At 38.2% G+C, this 15947-nt stretch overlaps 2 protein-coding genes and 1 non-coding gene across 22 annotated transcripts in view; 1 reads left to right on the plus strand and 2 right to left on the minus strand.

The window, feature by feature from the left end:
- LOC101050982 (MLLT10 histone lysine methyltransferase DOT1L cofactor) overlaps window positions 1-15947 on the minus strand; it is a 242437-nt gene that overhangs the window by 86501 nt on the left and 139989 nt on the right. The gene's annotated exons all lie outside the window — the stretch shown is intronic.
- On the minus strand, window positions 256-15944 carry LOC120367578 (small ribosomal subunit protein uS14-like). The gene has a single exon (XM_074404948.1). It carries the CDS (start codon window positions 4883-4885, stop codon window positions 4715-4717), a length of 171 nt encoding a protein of 56 aa, XP_074261049.1. The 5' UTR covers window positions 4886-15944; the 3' UTR covers window positions 256-4714.
- On the plus strand, window positions 4452-4559 carry LOC120367630 (U6 spliceosomal RNA). Its single transcript, XR_005581960.1, has one exon. It is a non-coding gene; the product is annotated as a U6 spliceosomal RNA (small nuclear RNA).

Here is a 15947-nt window from a genome sequence, read left to right on the forward strand (position 1 = left end):
ACAATGATTAACTCAAAATCGAGGAAGAGAAAGGTAAAAGATTTTTACCTTTCTCAGAGGAGGGCAGGAGATGGCTGAAAAACACACAATGAATAAGCCCAAGACTAAATTCACAAACTCTTGTTTCCCCACTTTCATATTCTACATGTCTCTCATAGTATGAACATCTCACTGCTAATTTCTGCACTTAAAAATACTTATTTTTGATGCAAAATGGACCACAAAATGCACACTACTTCATTTGGTGCTCTACTGAAAAATACATGGCCTTTTTTTTTTTTTTTTGGTTCTTTTCTACTCAAGATAAAACTGGATAACTGGCTGTATTAACAGTCTCTGAGGTACTGCATAAATACTTTGTTCTACATTGTGATTTACAGGCCACTTAATCTTTTAAAAGAGTAATTCAGAATACATGTCATTTTTACTTCATGGCCAACTATTAGTCCTAAGATAAGCTGCAACACCAATATACCTACTCAATAGCATTAAGTGGGAACAAAAAATACTTACTTCAAACAAAAATTTAAAACTAGATCCAAATTTAAATAATGACTCTATAACAAGTAACCAAAGAAAAAGCAGCTATGATTATTTACAAACGGTATGGTTGTTTCAGATTACTCTATCAGACTCTGTCATCTACATAGGTAACCAGGAGGAAGAAGGAAGAAAACAGCCAAGAGCTCTCTATGCCTTTACCCATGAGAAAACATAATGTGTTAGTTAAAATTTCAAAATAATGTACTATTCAAGTATTTCATAAAAACCACAATTTTTTTTAACAAGCCAACCTTGAGAATACAGCATGTAAACTACCCAACAAAAATCACCTAAAGAATGAACACATTAAAAAAACAAAACAAAATAGTGAGCTGTAGAATGACTTTAGCCTAATTTAGATGCTACTAGAATACTGAAAAAGGGAGGATCGAATCAAACAAACAAAAAAATCCCCACAAAACTGAAGAAAAAAATAGTAGGAAAAATTATTAAATTAATGAAAAAAAAATAAACTCACAGTTTAAAAACCTCAAGGAACCCCAAGAAAAAGAAATACGAAGAAACAAAACTCAACTCAGTTCAATATCAAGTTGCTTATCACTAAAAACCAGGTGTGGTGGCACATGCCTGTAGTCCCAGCTACTCAGGAGACTGAGGTAGGAGAATTGCTTGAACCCAAGTGGTGGAGTTTCCCGTAAACTGAGATTGAGCCACTGCACTCCAGCCTCGAAGACAGAGACCTTGTCTCAATAATAATAATAATAATAATAATAATAATATAATAAAATACAACCACACATAGAACCATATTATATGTAAATTCTCTAAACACTACAGTTAATAAGGAAAGACTGCAACAATAAATGAACTCAAGACCTAACTATATGCTGCCTTAAAGACATCTATTTTAAGTTAGATTAATTTCAGTCCGGGCATGGTGGCTCATACCTGTAATCCCAGCACTCTGGAAGGCTGAGACAGATGGATCACTTGAGGCTAGGAGTTCAAGATAAAATAGGTTATCAAGAAAACCTAAAGTATTTTTTTATACTATTTTAATCGATAAATTGCTGGTGACACATTGTGGACAAGCCTGAGAGGTGAAACCCCATGTCTACTAGAAAGACAAAACTTAGCCAGGCACAACGGTGCACAACTGTAATCCCAGCTACTTGGGAGTCTTAGGCAGGAGAATCACTTAAACCCGGGAGGGCAGAGGTTGCTGTGAGCTGAGATCATGCCACTGTACTCCAGCACGGGTGACAGAGCGAGACTCTATCACAAAAAAAAAAAGAAACCTATTTTCAATATAAAGGCACAAAGAAAGTATAAGCATGGGGAAAGAAACATTAAGCTAAACCTAATCAAAAGAAAGCTAAATTCACTATATTAGTATCAGCCAGTAGATTTCACAACAAAGAATATTAACAAAATACAGTGGTTTACTCATCAAGGAGACACAAAAATCCTAATTGTTTCTGTACCTAATGCCCACCACTCACAATAATTGACAGAACAAATAGCCAAAAAATGAATAAGGATATAGACAACTTAAACAATATAAATAAACTTGACCTAATGGACATTTACTGAAAACTCCACACAACTGCAGATCAAGACACACTCATTCCTTTAAAAAACACAAAGAATATTTAACAAGATAATCCATGTTCCACATCAAAAAAGTATCGATAAATTTTTTAAAAAGATACAATGCAAAAATATTAAATTAAAAATCAGTAACAAAAAAAATGTGAATATCCACAAATTCCAAACTATGTAATGCATTTTTAAGTAACTCACAGGTCAAAGAAGAAATGAAAAGGAAAACCACAACGTATTTTTTAAACTACATAAAAATGAAAACATAACGTATCAAAATTCATAAAGTAGTACTTGAGAGGGAAGTTGTATCATTAAATGCCTTTATCAGGAAATCTGGTTTTTCGTTGGGCATATAAGGAGCAGAGAGAAGTCTCTGCTCTGCCCTGTAACAAATACAAAGCTCAACAAACTGAAAATCACCAACTCTTCTATCAGTGAATTTAGAGGTGAAAGGGTAAAATGCCAAACAAAAACTGGGGCTCACGCTTGTAATCCCAGCACTTTGGGAGGTTGAGGCAGGTGGACCATCTGAGGTCAGGAGTTTGAGACCAGCCTGACTAACATATTGAAATCCTGTCTCTACTAAAAATACAAAAATTAGCTGGGTGTGGTGGCACTTGCATGTAATACCAGCTACTTGGGAGGCTGAGGCAGGAGATTGCTTGAACCCGGGAGGCAGAGGTTGCAGTGAGCCAAGATCGCACCCCAGCTTGGGCAAGGAGAATGAAACTCCGTCTCAACAACAACAACAAAAAACTGGAAAGACAAATTGGTGCACAGAGAGACTTACAACTTACCTAAGCAAATCCAGGAGCTGAAACCTCTGCAGGAACCAGCAGCAGGGAAAGAAAACCTAAACTATTTTCACTGATAGACTGCTGGAGGCACAGTGTGGACAAGCCTAAAAGAGAAAAACCTCTAGGGGGACCCAGTCTTGGGGACCCTCGTACTTTTGTGAATTTTACCTCCAGCACATCCATCAGGCCCTCAGAGTGAATAATGGAGAAAGAGTGCCCCAGAGATCTCTCCAATAAAGGGGGAAAAGGTACCATTTTGAAATAACCACAGCTATCCTTTTCCTAACAAGGCCTGCTTTCAGAAGAAACTAACCAGGTTCTAACCTGTAGTGGTTTTTGTCAGAGCCTAACCAACCTAGGAAAGAGAAATATACAACCTCAGGCCACTCTAAGCATTCTGTCCTACCTGCAGGAGAAGAAAATAACTAAAAAGGCCCTGTGCAGTTCACATTCCAGGTGTACAGGTTCACCTAAAGACTGAAACCTAATTAAACAAGTATAGGATGCCTCCTGTTCCCCACAATTCACTAGTACATTACTAGACATGTCAAAAACAACAAAAAAGGCAAAAAAGGCAGTTTAAACAAAGTGAAAAATCATCAGAAACTAACTCAGACATGGCAGGAATGTTGAAATTATGAGAGCAAGAATTTTTTAAATCTATGATCAATATGATAAGGGACTTAATGGAAAAGGCAGACAACATGTAAGAACATATACATAATGAAAGCAAATCAGAAATGCCAGAGAGATCAAACACAAACAGAAATGAAGAATGTCTTTGATGGAATCATTAGTAGACTGGGACACTGCTTAAGAAAATATCTCTTAAGCTTGAGGATATGACAACAGAAACTTTCAAAATTGAAAAGGAAAGACAAAAAAGACTGGAAAACAAAAGCAAATAAAATATTCATGAATGCTGGGCCATATATAAAAAGCATAACATGGTTAAAATGGGAATACAATGAGGAGAAGAAAGAAGCAGAAGCAGTATTTGAAATAAGGTCCAAAAACTTCCCCTCAAATAAACGGCAGTAACCAAACCAGCTATCAAAGAAACAGAGAACACCAAGCAAGATAAATGTGAAAAAGAAGGGGGAAAGAGGAGTACACCTCTATGCTCAAAGATTAAAATCCATGAAGGAAGCCAGAGAAAAACACCTTACTCACACAGGCACAAGTATAAGAATTATATCTGAATTCACCTCAGAAAACACGCAATCAAAGAGAGTAAAATGAAACACTTAAAGGTGTAACGAAAGGGTTAAAAAAAGACAAGGAAATGCAATCAAATAAAATGCTCAATTAAAACCACAAAAGCTGTGAGTGACAAAAACAGTAACAAAAATTTAAAAATGAAAAACAGTAATAAATATGGTAGATATAAACCCAATTATATCAATAAACACCTTAAATGGCAATGGTCTAAATGCCCCAATTAAAAAATAAAGATTGTCACAGATCAAAAACCAAACAGCAACTACATGTTGTCTGTAAGAAACCTACTGTAATTATAAACACATGTAGAGTTTCAAGGAAATGGTGCTCAGTTTGGCAGCACATATACAAAAATTAGAATGAAACAGAGAAGATGGGCATGGCCCCCTGTGCAAGGGTGACATGCGAATTCGTGAAGTGTTCCATATAAAAATAAATGAATAAATAAAAACAAAGGAAACAGATGGAGAACGATATACCATACTAACTTTTTTTTTGTTGTTTGTTTTTAAAAATGTTTATTTTATGTACAAAGAACTATCACGGTTTTTCATGGTAGATGTCTTGGATAATCCTTTGAAGATCATTTAGTCCAACTTAATGAAACCTATATCCTTCGCATACTGATGGAAACACTGGCGGCACATATTGAGACCGTATTTCCAGATCAAACCGTGCCGGTCTGAACATACTCGACAAGAGTGAGAGCCCTGGCCGAATTTTCGCAGGTGGCTACAGTACAGCTGCTGGTGACCCATCTTGCTCTCAGAAAGGCAACGAGGTAAAAGGAACACTAATTTTTAAAAAGCAGAAATACTATATTAATTATGAACAGAACAGACTCGGAGCAAAAAAAGTACTAGAAATAAAGAGAGTAATTACCTAAGATAAAGATGTTAATACTTCAAAAAGACATAACAATCCTCAATTATGTGACTAACAAAAGTGGTCAAAATATGTGAAGCAAAAACTGACAGAAATTAATAGATACTGCAGCCAAAAAATTAACAGATATATCAGGGGAAAAAAATCAGTTAAGGACACAGTTGAGCTGAACAGTGCTATCAATCAACTGTACATAACTGACCTCAGTAGACTACTTTGTCCAACAACAGCAGATGACACATTCTTCTATTCTCAAGCTTACATGGAACATTAAACAGGATGGACCACATTCTAGACCATAAAGTACACCTTTAACAAATTTTAAAGAACAGAAATCATATAGTGCCTTGCTCTCTCAGACCACAATGAGATAAAATCAGAAGTCAATACCAGAAAGGTGGCCATAAAATCTCCAAATACATGGAGATTAAATAACACACTTCCAAACAACATATAAGTAAAATAAGAAATATAAAGAGAAATTTTAAAATATTTTGAACTAAATGAAAAAAATACAACTTATAAAAATTTGTGAGATGCTAGGAAAGTAGCACTTAAAGGGGAATTTATAGTACTGACTGTGTATATTAGAAAAGAAAGAATGAAGAACAATAATCTTTTTTTGAGACAAGAGTTTTGCTCTGGTCACCCAGGCTGGAGTGCAATGGCGTGATCGCGGCTCACTGCAACCTCCGCCTCCCGGGTTCAAGCGATTTTCCCGCCACACTCTCCAGAGTAACTGGGATTACAGGCACCCACCACTACACCCCGCTAATTTTTGTATTTTTAAGAGATACAGGGTTTTGCCATGTTGGCCAGGCTGGTCTTGAATTCCCGAACTCAGGTGATCCACTGTGCCGGGCCTTTCTTTTTTTTTTTTTTTTTTGAGACAGAGTCTCACTCTGTCACCCACACTGGAGTGTAGTGATGAGATCTCGGATCGCTGCAACCTCCGCCTCCTGAGTCGCTGGGACAATGGGCCCATGCCACCATGCCAGGCTAATTTTTGTACTTTTAGTAGAGACAGTGTTTCTTCATGTCGGCCAGGCTGGTCTGGAACTCCTAACCTCAAGTGATCTCAAGTGATCCACCCGCCTCAGCCTCCCAAATCACTGGGATTACAGAGGTGTGAGCCACCATGCCCAGCCTTAATCTTCAGAATAGTAGAAAAAGAAGAGCCAATTAAGCCCAATGTCCAAAAACTTCCCCTTGAATAAATGGCAGTAACCAAGACCAGATGGACCACATTCTAGACCATAAAACACACCTTAACAAATTTTAAAGAATAGAAATCATATAGTACCTTGCTCTCCCAGACCACAATGAAATAAAACCAGAAATCCACAGCAAAGAAATAAAAATTAAAGTGGCCAGGCATGGTAGCTTATACCTGTAATCCCAGCACTTTGGGAGGAAAAGGGAGGGCAAATGGTTTAAGTGCAGGAGTTCAAGACAGGCCTAGGCGACATTCAAAACCCTGCCTCTACAAAAAATTACAGGAAAAAATTAGTTGACCATAGTGATATGTGCATCTAGTCCCAGCTAACCAGGAGGCTGAAGTAGGAGGATAGCTTGAGCCTGAGTGGTCAAGGCTCCAGTAAGCCACTGCACTCCAGCCCCAGAACAGATAAAGACTGTCTCAAAAAAAAGTTTAGGTAAGGTGGCAGGATACAAAATAAACACAAAAATTTCAAGAGGATTTCTATATATGAATGAGGAACAATCAGCACTGTGATAAGCTCCAAATAAATAAATAGATGATTTGTTCAAACCTACTGAAGTCTAACATGGATGGGCTAAAGAGGAGGAAAAAAAAAAAAGCAAGAGTAAGGCCAGGTATTGTGGCTCACCTGTAATCCCAGTACTTCAGAAGGCCAAGACAGGTAGATCACCTGGGCTCAGGAGTTTGAGACCAGCCTGGCCAACATGGTGAAACCTCATCTCTACTAAAAATACAAAAATTGGCCAGGTATGGTAGCATGAGCCTATAATAAAAGCTATTGCAGAGGCTGAGGCAGGAGAATCTCTTGAACCCAGGAGGCAGAGATTGTAGTGAGCTGAGATCACACCACTGCACTCCAGCCCTGGCAACAAAGCGAGACTCCATCTTAAAAAAAAAATAAATAAATAAAAGCTAGAGTAAGAAGAGCAAAGCAGCCCAGTGAAGGGCACCAACTTTCCTGCTTTCACCAATAAACCACTGAATTGCTATTTTTCCTTTGGTTTTTACGTTTTACCTCAAATCTAGGTTTCTATTTCACCACAGTAACTTTTCTTTATGGTCATTTTAGAGAGAAGAAGGGCTGTGATGTTCACAAGTTAGTTGTGATAAGAAGCCAGTTTATTTTACATTTGGCTAATCAGCCTGTGCTGCATGATTGTACTCTCCTGAATTTTAATTTTAAAACCTTGTAAGGGGAAAAAAAAAAAATTGATAAACCAAATTTCATAAAAAAGTCTGCTCTTCAAAAGATTAAAACAATGAAAATATAAGCCACAGAGTGAGATAAATATGTGCAAACATGTATCTGATAAAGGAACTGCCTCCAGAATACAAAGTCTCACAAAAGTCAGTAAGAAGAAAACAAGCCAATAAAAAAAGGCAGGTGGTAGGGAGATCTTAATAAACACTTCACCAAAAATAAACAAATGACAAATATGCACATAAAAAGACATCCGACTTACTTAGTCATTAAGGAAATGTACATTAAAACGATGATGAGTATTACCACTACATCCCCATTAAAATGGCTAAAATTAAAAAGACTGACTATACCAAGTCTTATAGAGAATATAGGGGAACAGAAACTCTGGTGTACTGCTAGTAGAAATGTTAAAATGGTACGACCGCTTGGTAAAATAATAGTTTGGCATTTGGCAGTGTCTTAAAAAATTAAGTGTTCATGGCTGGGCACAGTAGGCTCACGCCTGTAATCCTAGCACTTTGGGAAGCAGAGGCAGGTAGATCACCTGAGGTCAGGAATTCGAGACCAGCCTGGCCAACATGGTAAAACCTCTTCTCTACTAAAAATACAAAGGACAGCTGGGCGTAGTGGTGGCCACCTGTAATTCCAGCCACTCAGAGGGCTGAGGCAGGAGGATCGCTTGAATCCTGGAAGCAAAGGTTGCAGTGAGCTGATATCACGCCACTGCACTCCAGCCTGGGTGACAGAGCAAGACTCCATCTAAAAAATAAGTAGAGAAATAAAATCATATGGGCCAGGCACAGTGGCTCATGCCTGTAATTCCAGCACTTTGGGAGGGCAAGGTGGCACATCACAGGGTCAGGAGATCGAGACCATCCTGGCCAGCATGGTGAAACCCCGGCTCTACTGAAAAATACAAAAGTTAACTGGGTGTGGTGGCGCATGTCTGTAACCCCAGCTACTCAGGAGGTTGAGGCAAGAGAATCCCTTGAACCCAGGAGGTGGAGGATGCAGTGAGCCGAGATCGTGCCACTACACTCCAGCCTGGCAACAGAGCGAAACTCCATCTCAAAGAAACAAACATGTATCTTGTAAGATTTGTACAGTATTAATAGCAGTTTTATTTGTAATATCACAAAACTAAAAACCACCTGAATGCCCATCAGTTGTCGAATGGATAAGCAAATTATAGTATATGTAATTAGCCAAAAAATGAACTATTAAAACATACAACAAGAACAAATCTTAAAATAATTATGCTGAAAGAAGCCAGACCAAAAAAGCATGCATACTATATGTTTCCATTTTTAACCTTCTAGAAAATTCAAACTAAAGTGACAAAAAGCAGATCAGTAGATGCTTGGAGAGGGAAGTGAAGACAGGGAGAAGGAGATTAAAAAAATTCACAAGGAAACTCTTGCCTGTGATTGTGGTGATAGTTTCACTAATATGTACGTATGTCAAAATGTTATCAATGTTTCTACTTTAAGTATGTGCAATGTACTGTGTATAATGTATTTGTGATATATTAGACTTCTGAATATAAAGTATTTATATTTTCTTCAAAATTAAATTTACTTTTTAAAAAAGCTTAACTGAGGAAAGAACAAAGAGATAAAGTGACTTAATAAAAAAAAAAAACTAGATAAATCTCCACTTGATTTCATTATAACTTCAAAGTTCTAAAGTTTTCTTTAAAAGTTAATCCTTCAAGAAACATTAAAAATTTTACATCACACCTAAAAATTATTTTATCAAAAATTTTCTTCTAAGTCTTAAAAATCAGCACAAACTTTAACAGCTAATTGAAAGATGTACTGAAAACAAGGTTCTCTTTTATCTTCTCCTAAAAGTGTTGCAAGGATAAAGGCAAAAACCTGATCTAGTCTCTCCAGTGCACGAAAAACTTCTTAAGACAAACAAAAACTGTACTTAAAAAGCTAAATTACCTCAAAATTCGAACAACTAAAAATTGTGAGCTATTTATAATAATGGTCAGAAACAACTAAGTCTTCTAATAATGAAATGTAGTATGTTAAAATATTACTTTTAATAAGGTGCGAAGTTCAATTTCATCAATTTATAAAAGAGTACTGTGGCTTATAAGCATCTAGGAATTTCTTTAGCGAAGTAACATTGGACAGCAAGAAAACCTCTATTAGGTCAAGAGCGAAGACTTTCTCCCCTTACTTTTTTTGAGACAGCGTCTTGCTCTGTCACCCAGTCTGGAGTGCAGTGGCGCCATCTTGGCTCACTGCAACCTCTGCCTCCTGGGTTCAAACAATTCTCCTGCCTCAGCCTCCTGAGTAGCTGGGATTAACAGGCATGGGCCACCACGTCTGGCTAATTTTTCTATTTTTAGTAGAGACAGGGTTTCACCATGTTGACCAGGCTGGTCTCGAACTCCTGGCCTCAAGTGATCTACTTGCCTCGGCCTCCCAAAGTGCTGGGATTATAGGCGTGAGCCACTTCACCTGGCATCTCCCCTTTTTTTCCTTTGCAATATCCGGTTCTACCATGGCAAGAAGGAAACCAGCTTGAAGTGCTCAGAAAGACTATAAATTGGAGAAATCAGAGAAGTAACCATACTTCCCTAAAACACAAGCTGCCTCTATTTGTTTTGTCATGTATATATAAATGACCTTATATATATATATGTCATATATACATATGTGATCTCATGATCTACCCACCTCAGCCTCCCAAAGTGCTGGGATTACAGGCATAAGCCCCCACACCCAGCCTTGTTATGTCATATTAAAGGACTCCCTACATCAATTCCCGGCAGACACAGAATCCTATGTGTTCCATCCAATCATCTTTTGCCTAAGAACCAAAATCCCCCAATCATAAAAATGAAGAGCTACAGTTTCTGGAAAAGACACTTAACATTTTCACTCTCTCTGATAATCATCTTAGTGAACAATGCTTAAGTATCACCAGTAGTCCACTACTGGTTATCAAAGATTTGTGTGAAAATATTACACTGGTAGATTTTCATTGCAATATTTAAAAGGTGACAGTGATAACATATTAATATAATATTGAAGTAGTTACTTGTTGCTAATTCTAGTTTTAAAACATTTATAATACAAAAGGGTTAAAGGTTAGTCACCAAAAACGTACACTAAAAAATATGAGGCAGTATAATCTAAGTTAATGAAGAAGTAAATGAAACTGAATTTTTTTACTAAGGAGTAAGAGGTAGAAAACAAAGCTTAAAAATGTGCTAACACTACATGATACGGACATTTAAAAATTACAATGGTGAATTAAAGTTCCCTTGACCTTCAACTTAAGTGTGGCTCTACTACCATCAACCATAGATTCTACACATTGTATAGATGTATCAAAATGTTATATGTAACTCCAAAATATGTGCAACTAGGATATATCAATAATTTAAAAAACAAAAACAACAACAACAATAACAAAACATCTAGTCTAGAAGGAGGCCTAAAGTTCTGGGTAAAACAGTCTTGCCTTCCCTGACCTATCTCTTGACCTATCCATCAAGAAAAGAGTGTGGTGAATCAACAGTAAAATGAGACCCTTCCTGAAAAAGAATCTTCTACCAGCCATTGGGATCAAGAAGGAACCCAAACTACCTCTCTACCCAACCTCTTCAAACACTCAAGGTCTCACCTTATTTGTCTGAAGTCTACCAGGGCCAATCTGATAACGACTTTCTCCTGTTTTTATGTCAGTCATCAAAAGACTCCAGGTCCATCCTCACTTGCCTCATCCACACAGCTATGAACTTTCCCTATTATGTCCACACCTGCCACCTCTCCTTCAACAGCCAAAAGCCTTCCACTATGCTCTGAAAACAAGGTGCAGTGCACCTCATCCTTTTCTCTGAACAGCCCTTCTGGCTTCTTGCCCCAACAAAAACTTAGACTGATCCTGAAACCAACTGTTTACTCTGTAGCTATCTCAATGTTACTCTGCTCCCACAGCTCTTGTATCACTGGGTTTGGATGATGAGGTAGGTTTCCTTGTCCCTCAGTATTAATTCTACAACTCTCTTAAAACCTTCCAGCTGATGGAAAAAACCTGATGTTGCCAGACATTAGCACGCATTACGTCTCATCATTAGAATAGGATACACTACAAGCCCTCTAGTCATTCACCTGTTTTTGTATAGCTAAAGAGCTAAGAATGATTTTAATATTTTTATTTTATTTGTATCTTTTTTTTTTTTGGAGATGGACTCTCGCTCTGTCACCAGGCTAGAGTGCATTGGCATGATCTTGGCTCACTGCAATCTCCGCCTCCCGGGTTCAAGCGATTCTCCTGCATCAGCCTCCCAAGTAGCTGGGGCTACAAGTGCATGCCACCACGCCAAGCTAATTTTTATATTTTAGTAGAGATCGGGTTTCACCATGTTGGCCAGGATGGTCCTGATCTCTTGAACTCATAATCCACCTGCCTTGGCCTCCCAAAGTGCTGGGATTACAAGCGTGAGCCACCACGCCCAGCCATTTTAATATTTTTAAATGGCTTAAAAAAAAATCAATTACTCTTCATGCATGACAAAATAAAAAAGATTTAAGAAATAAAAAATTTAAAAAAGACTATTTCATGACATGTGAAAATTATATGGAATTTAAGTTCCACATACTTAATAATAAGTATTAAGTATATCCCATTAAGTGTCCATAAATAAAGTATTGCTGGAACACTGCCACATATGCTTGTTTACAAGTTGTCTATGGCTACTGTTCTACAGAAGGAAAGGTCTGGGTACTAAAAAGAGCCAGTATGGCCTACAAAACCTAAAATATTTAGCATTTAGCCCCTGACAAAAAAAGTTTGCCAACTACTGCCTTAGGACCTATTTTTACTGTCAGTCTTCAACACTACTCTTATTTTACTTCTTAGATAATTCAATATACATCTAGACAATCTTTTATAACCTCCAGAATCTCCATTCCTTGACAATCTCTCCTCCATTGATCTTGTCTTCTGCTCTACATCAGCCTCTCACACCCTGATCACATTCTAGATTCTGGTATTACTAAATAATCTCAAACCCTCAATAATCTCCATTTCATACATCCTGCTCTTAAATACCACTTCGTATTTCTAATTCACTCCTGGCTACTCCAACAATCTTTGGGGTCTTGCTATGTTGCCTAGGCTGGTCTCAAACTCCTGGGCCGAAGCAATCCTCCTGCCTCAGTCTCCCAAAGTACTGAGATTATAGACATGAGTCACTGTGTCCAGCCTTCAACAATCCTTTAATTTCACCAGAAACCATTAACCAGTCTGTACTATCCCTCATCATCTATTGTTCTTATTTCCCTACCCACTGGGTTTAAATATAATGATCCATCTTTATAACCCCCTTGGCATTTATCCTCACTCATTCACTATATTCAGATGGTGAAATAACAACCTGACCAAATCCTACTCTGTGCCCACATCCTAATCTGTGCCCACATCCATAAAGATGAATAAGAATAGAGAAAAACAAAAAGCTGTGCAAATGTGCCTCATCTTAAAGTCTTGACTAGGAACCTCAGGTAGAACCTTGTAGGTACCCAGAAATCATACACATCTTAGTAATTTTCTTTCACATTATTACAGTTAACTATCTCATGCTTTTTATTCTTTGTTCAAAACTCTAATACTCCTCAAATCGGCCCAGCACAGTGGCGCATGCCTGTAGCCCCAGCTACTCAGGAGGCTGAGGTGGGAGGATCGCCTGAGCCCAGGAGTTCTGAGCTGTAGTGCACTATGCCAATCGGGTGTCTGCACTAAGTTCAACATCAATATGGTGACCTCCCAGGAGCGGGGGAACCACCAGATTGCCTAAGGAGGGGTGAACTGGCCCGGGTGGGAAATGGAGCAGGTCAAAATTCCCGTGCTGATCAGCGGTGGGATCTCACCTGTGAATAGCCGCTGCACTCCAGCCTGGGAAACAAAGCAAGACCTTGTCTCTTTTTAAAAAAAAAAAAAGAAAAGAAAAAAAAGAAATACTCCTCAAATTGTCACAACTAAAACCACTGCTTCTTACTTAACTGAAAAATCTCTGAATTTATCACAAGATGTTTTCCCCCAAATCCCCTCCCTCCTCATATTCTAAGGGACATCACTGCAGCAATATTCCTGTCTTTTCTATCATTTCATTATTCCTCCTCTCTACTGAATCATTCCTATTAGTGCACCTAACATCCCATTATTTATCTTATTTTTAAAAATATCCTTCATTATCTCCAATTCCCTGACCTCTTCTCCTATTGAGAAGCAAAGCTTCTCAAAGCAATCATTTATACACACTGTCTGACTTTTCTCCCCACTGCCTCTATAAAGCACTCCCATCAGATTTTGCCTCAATGAGTACTTAAAAACTGTTCATCAAGGTCAGTAATGACCTCCACATGACTAAATCAAAGAGCTAGTCCTTCATATATGACACAGTTCTCCTATCCCCACCTTTCTTTAACTTGGCTTCCAGCATACCATATCATCTTAGTTTTCTTCCAAACTCTGGCCTCTTCTCAGTCTCCTTTGTTGCTTGTACCTCCTCTTCCAGACCTTTCAACACAGGAGGTCCCTGGGCCTCCTAAGGCCTATTGTCTTCTCTACCTGCACTCACTTCTCCCTTAGTAGTATCATTTCAGTGTGGTGGGTTTAAATAACTCAATATGCATACAACTCCCACATTTAATATCCAAAGGTTAGACCTCTTTTCTGAATACCAGACTAGGTATCCAACTGGCTAGTCAGCATATCTACTTAGATGTCTAATATTAATAGATAAATTTCAACCCCAACGTATCTGTGGTAGGCAGAACAGCATCCCTCAACCAAGATGTTCACATTCTAATTCCTGAAACCTGTGAATATGTTATATTACATGGCAAAAGGGACTTTGAAGATGTAATTAAACTTGTTGATTGTAAATTAGGGAAGTTATCTTGAACCTTTCAAGAAGACCCAATCTAATCAGATGAGCTTAAAAAGACAACTTTCTCCAACTAAAAGCAATAGAGATACAAAAGAAATTCCAAGTGTAAGAGGAATTCAACAAGACATTGCTACCTCTGAGATGGAGGAGATCATGTGACATAATGGCACAAGAAAACAACGGCGGCTCTAGGTGCCAAGGGCTGACCCCCAGCTGACAGGCAGCAAGGGAAGGGACACCTCAGTCCTACAATCAACCACAAGAAGCCAAATTTTGCCAACAACCTGACCAACGTAGAAACAGATTCTTTAAGAACCCAGGCCATCCGACTCCTTGATTTTGGTCTTGAGAGACTCTGACTATAGGAAAACAGCCAAGTCCACCCAGACTTCTGGCCTACAGAACGATGACTAGTAAGTGTATGTTGTTTTAAACTGGTATATTGCAGTAATTTCCTCTACCAGCAGCAGAAAACTAAAACCATATCCCAAACTGAATTCTTCTCTTTCCCCTCAACCAGCTATGCAGACAGTCTTTCCCCTCTTTGTTAACAGTGACTCCATATCTTCTACTGACCTGAACCAAAACCTTTGAAATCATCCTTGGATCCTCTCTTTCTCCTGTGCCTTTAACTTATATGTAAAAAGTCACAAAGGGCTCAACCTTTTTAAGTATTTAGAATCTGATCACCTATCACTACCTCTATTATTACTGCCATCTCTCTCTGGATGACTGCATACCTTCCCAATGGCCTCCTTGCTTCCTTTCTGACTTTCCACAGCCTGTCCAAGACAAAGCAACTAGAGGTCCGTTCAAAACTTAAGTCAGACCATGTTACATCTCAATTCAGAAACCTCCAACAGCTCACTTTTTGGTCAAATTGAACACAAAGTCCTTACATTGGCCTACAAGACCTTGTATAATGGGCCCCTCACCCTAGATTCATCTCCTACTCCATTTCATTTCCCAACTTGCTTATTCTGTCTCAGCCTCCCCATTTTCATATTAACCACAAGATGATAATCCTAGTAATACTTAATAGTTATTCTTATTATGAACCAAATACTGTTCTAATTGCTTTACATGTATTCTGTCCTTCAATTTCACTAATTATTTCCCCCACTTTACAAATGATAAAACTCAGTCTCCCAGAGGTTAATTAACCTAAACATTCAATCAGTAAAAGGCTAGGCCGGAATTCAAAATCTAAGGTGAATGAAGTCTACCCACAGCCAAAATTCTGTCTCAATGATGCTTCCCACTTGTAATCTTTACTTAACAGGCTTTGGAGACAAAAACAAAATAAACAGAAGGTAGATAAAGGATTAAGAAATGAGAATTCTAGGCCAGGCGTGGTGGTTCACGCCCGTAAATCCCAGCACTTTGGGAGGCGGATGGATGGCCTGGGTGACAAGAACAAAAAACTCCATCTCAAAAAAATAGAAAGAAAGAAAGAAAAGAAAATGAGAATTCTAAGTGCCTGATATATGGTTGAAAAGGTAGAAAAAGCTAGGGAATGAAAACCGTTTTTAAGAGGTGAAAATCAGCACGATAACTACGTACTATATAAAACAAAATATGATACTTAAAACT

This window comes from Saimiri boliviensis, chromosome 8 (assembly GCF_048565385.1).
Source record: "Saimiri boliviensis isolate mSaiBol1 chromosome 8, mSaiBol1.pri, whole genome shotgun sequence".
In the NCBI taxonomy this organism is placed as follows: domain Eukaryota; kingdom Metazoa; phylum Chordata; class Mammalia; order Primates; family Cebidae; genus Saimiri; species Saimiri boliviensis.

Coding starts and splice junctions, on each gene's coding strand:
- LOC120367578 (XM_074404948.1), bottom strand. CDS start 4,885: ATGGGTCACCAGCAGCTGTACTGTAGCCACCTGCGAAAATTCGGCCAG.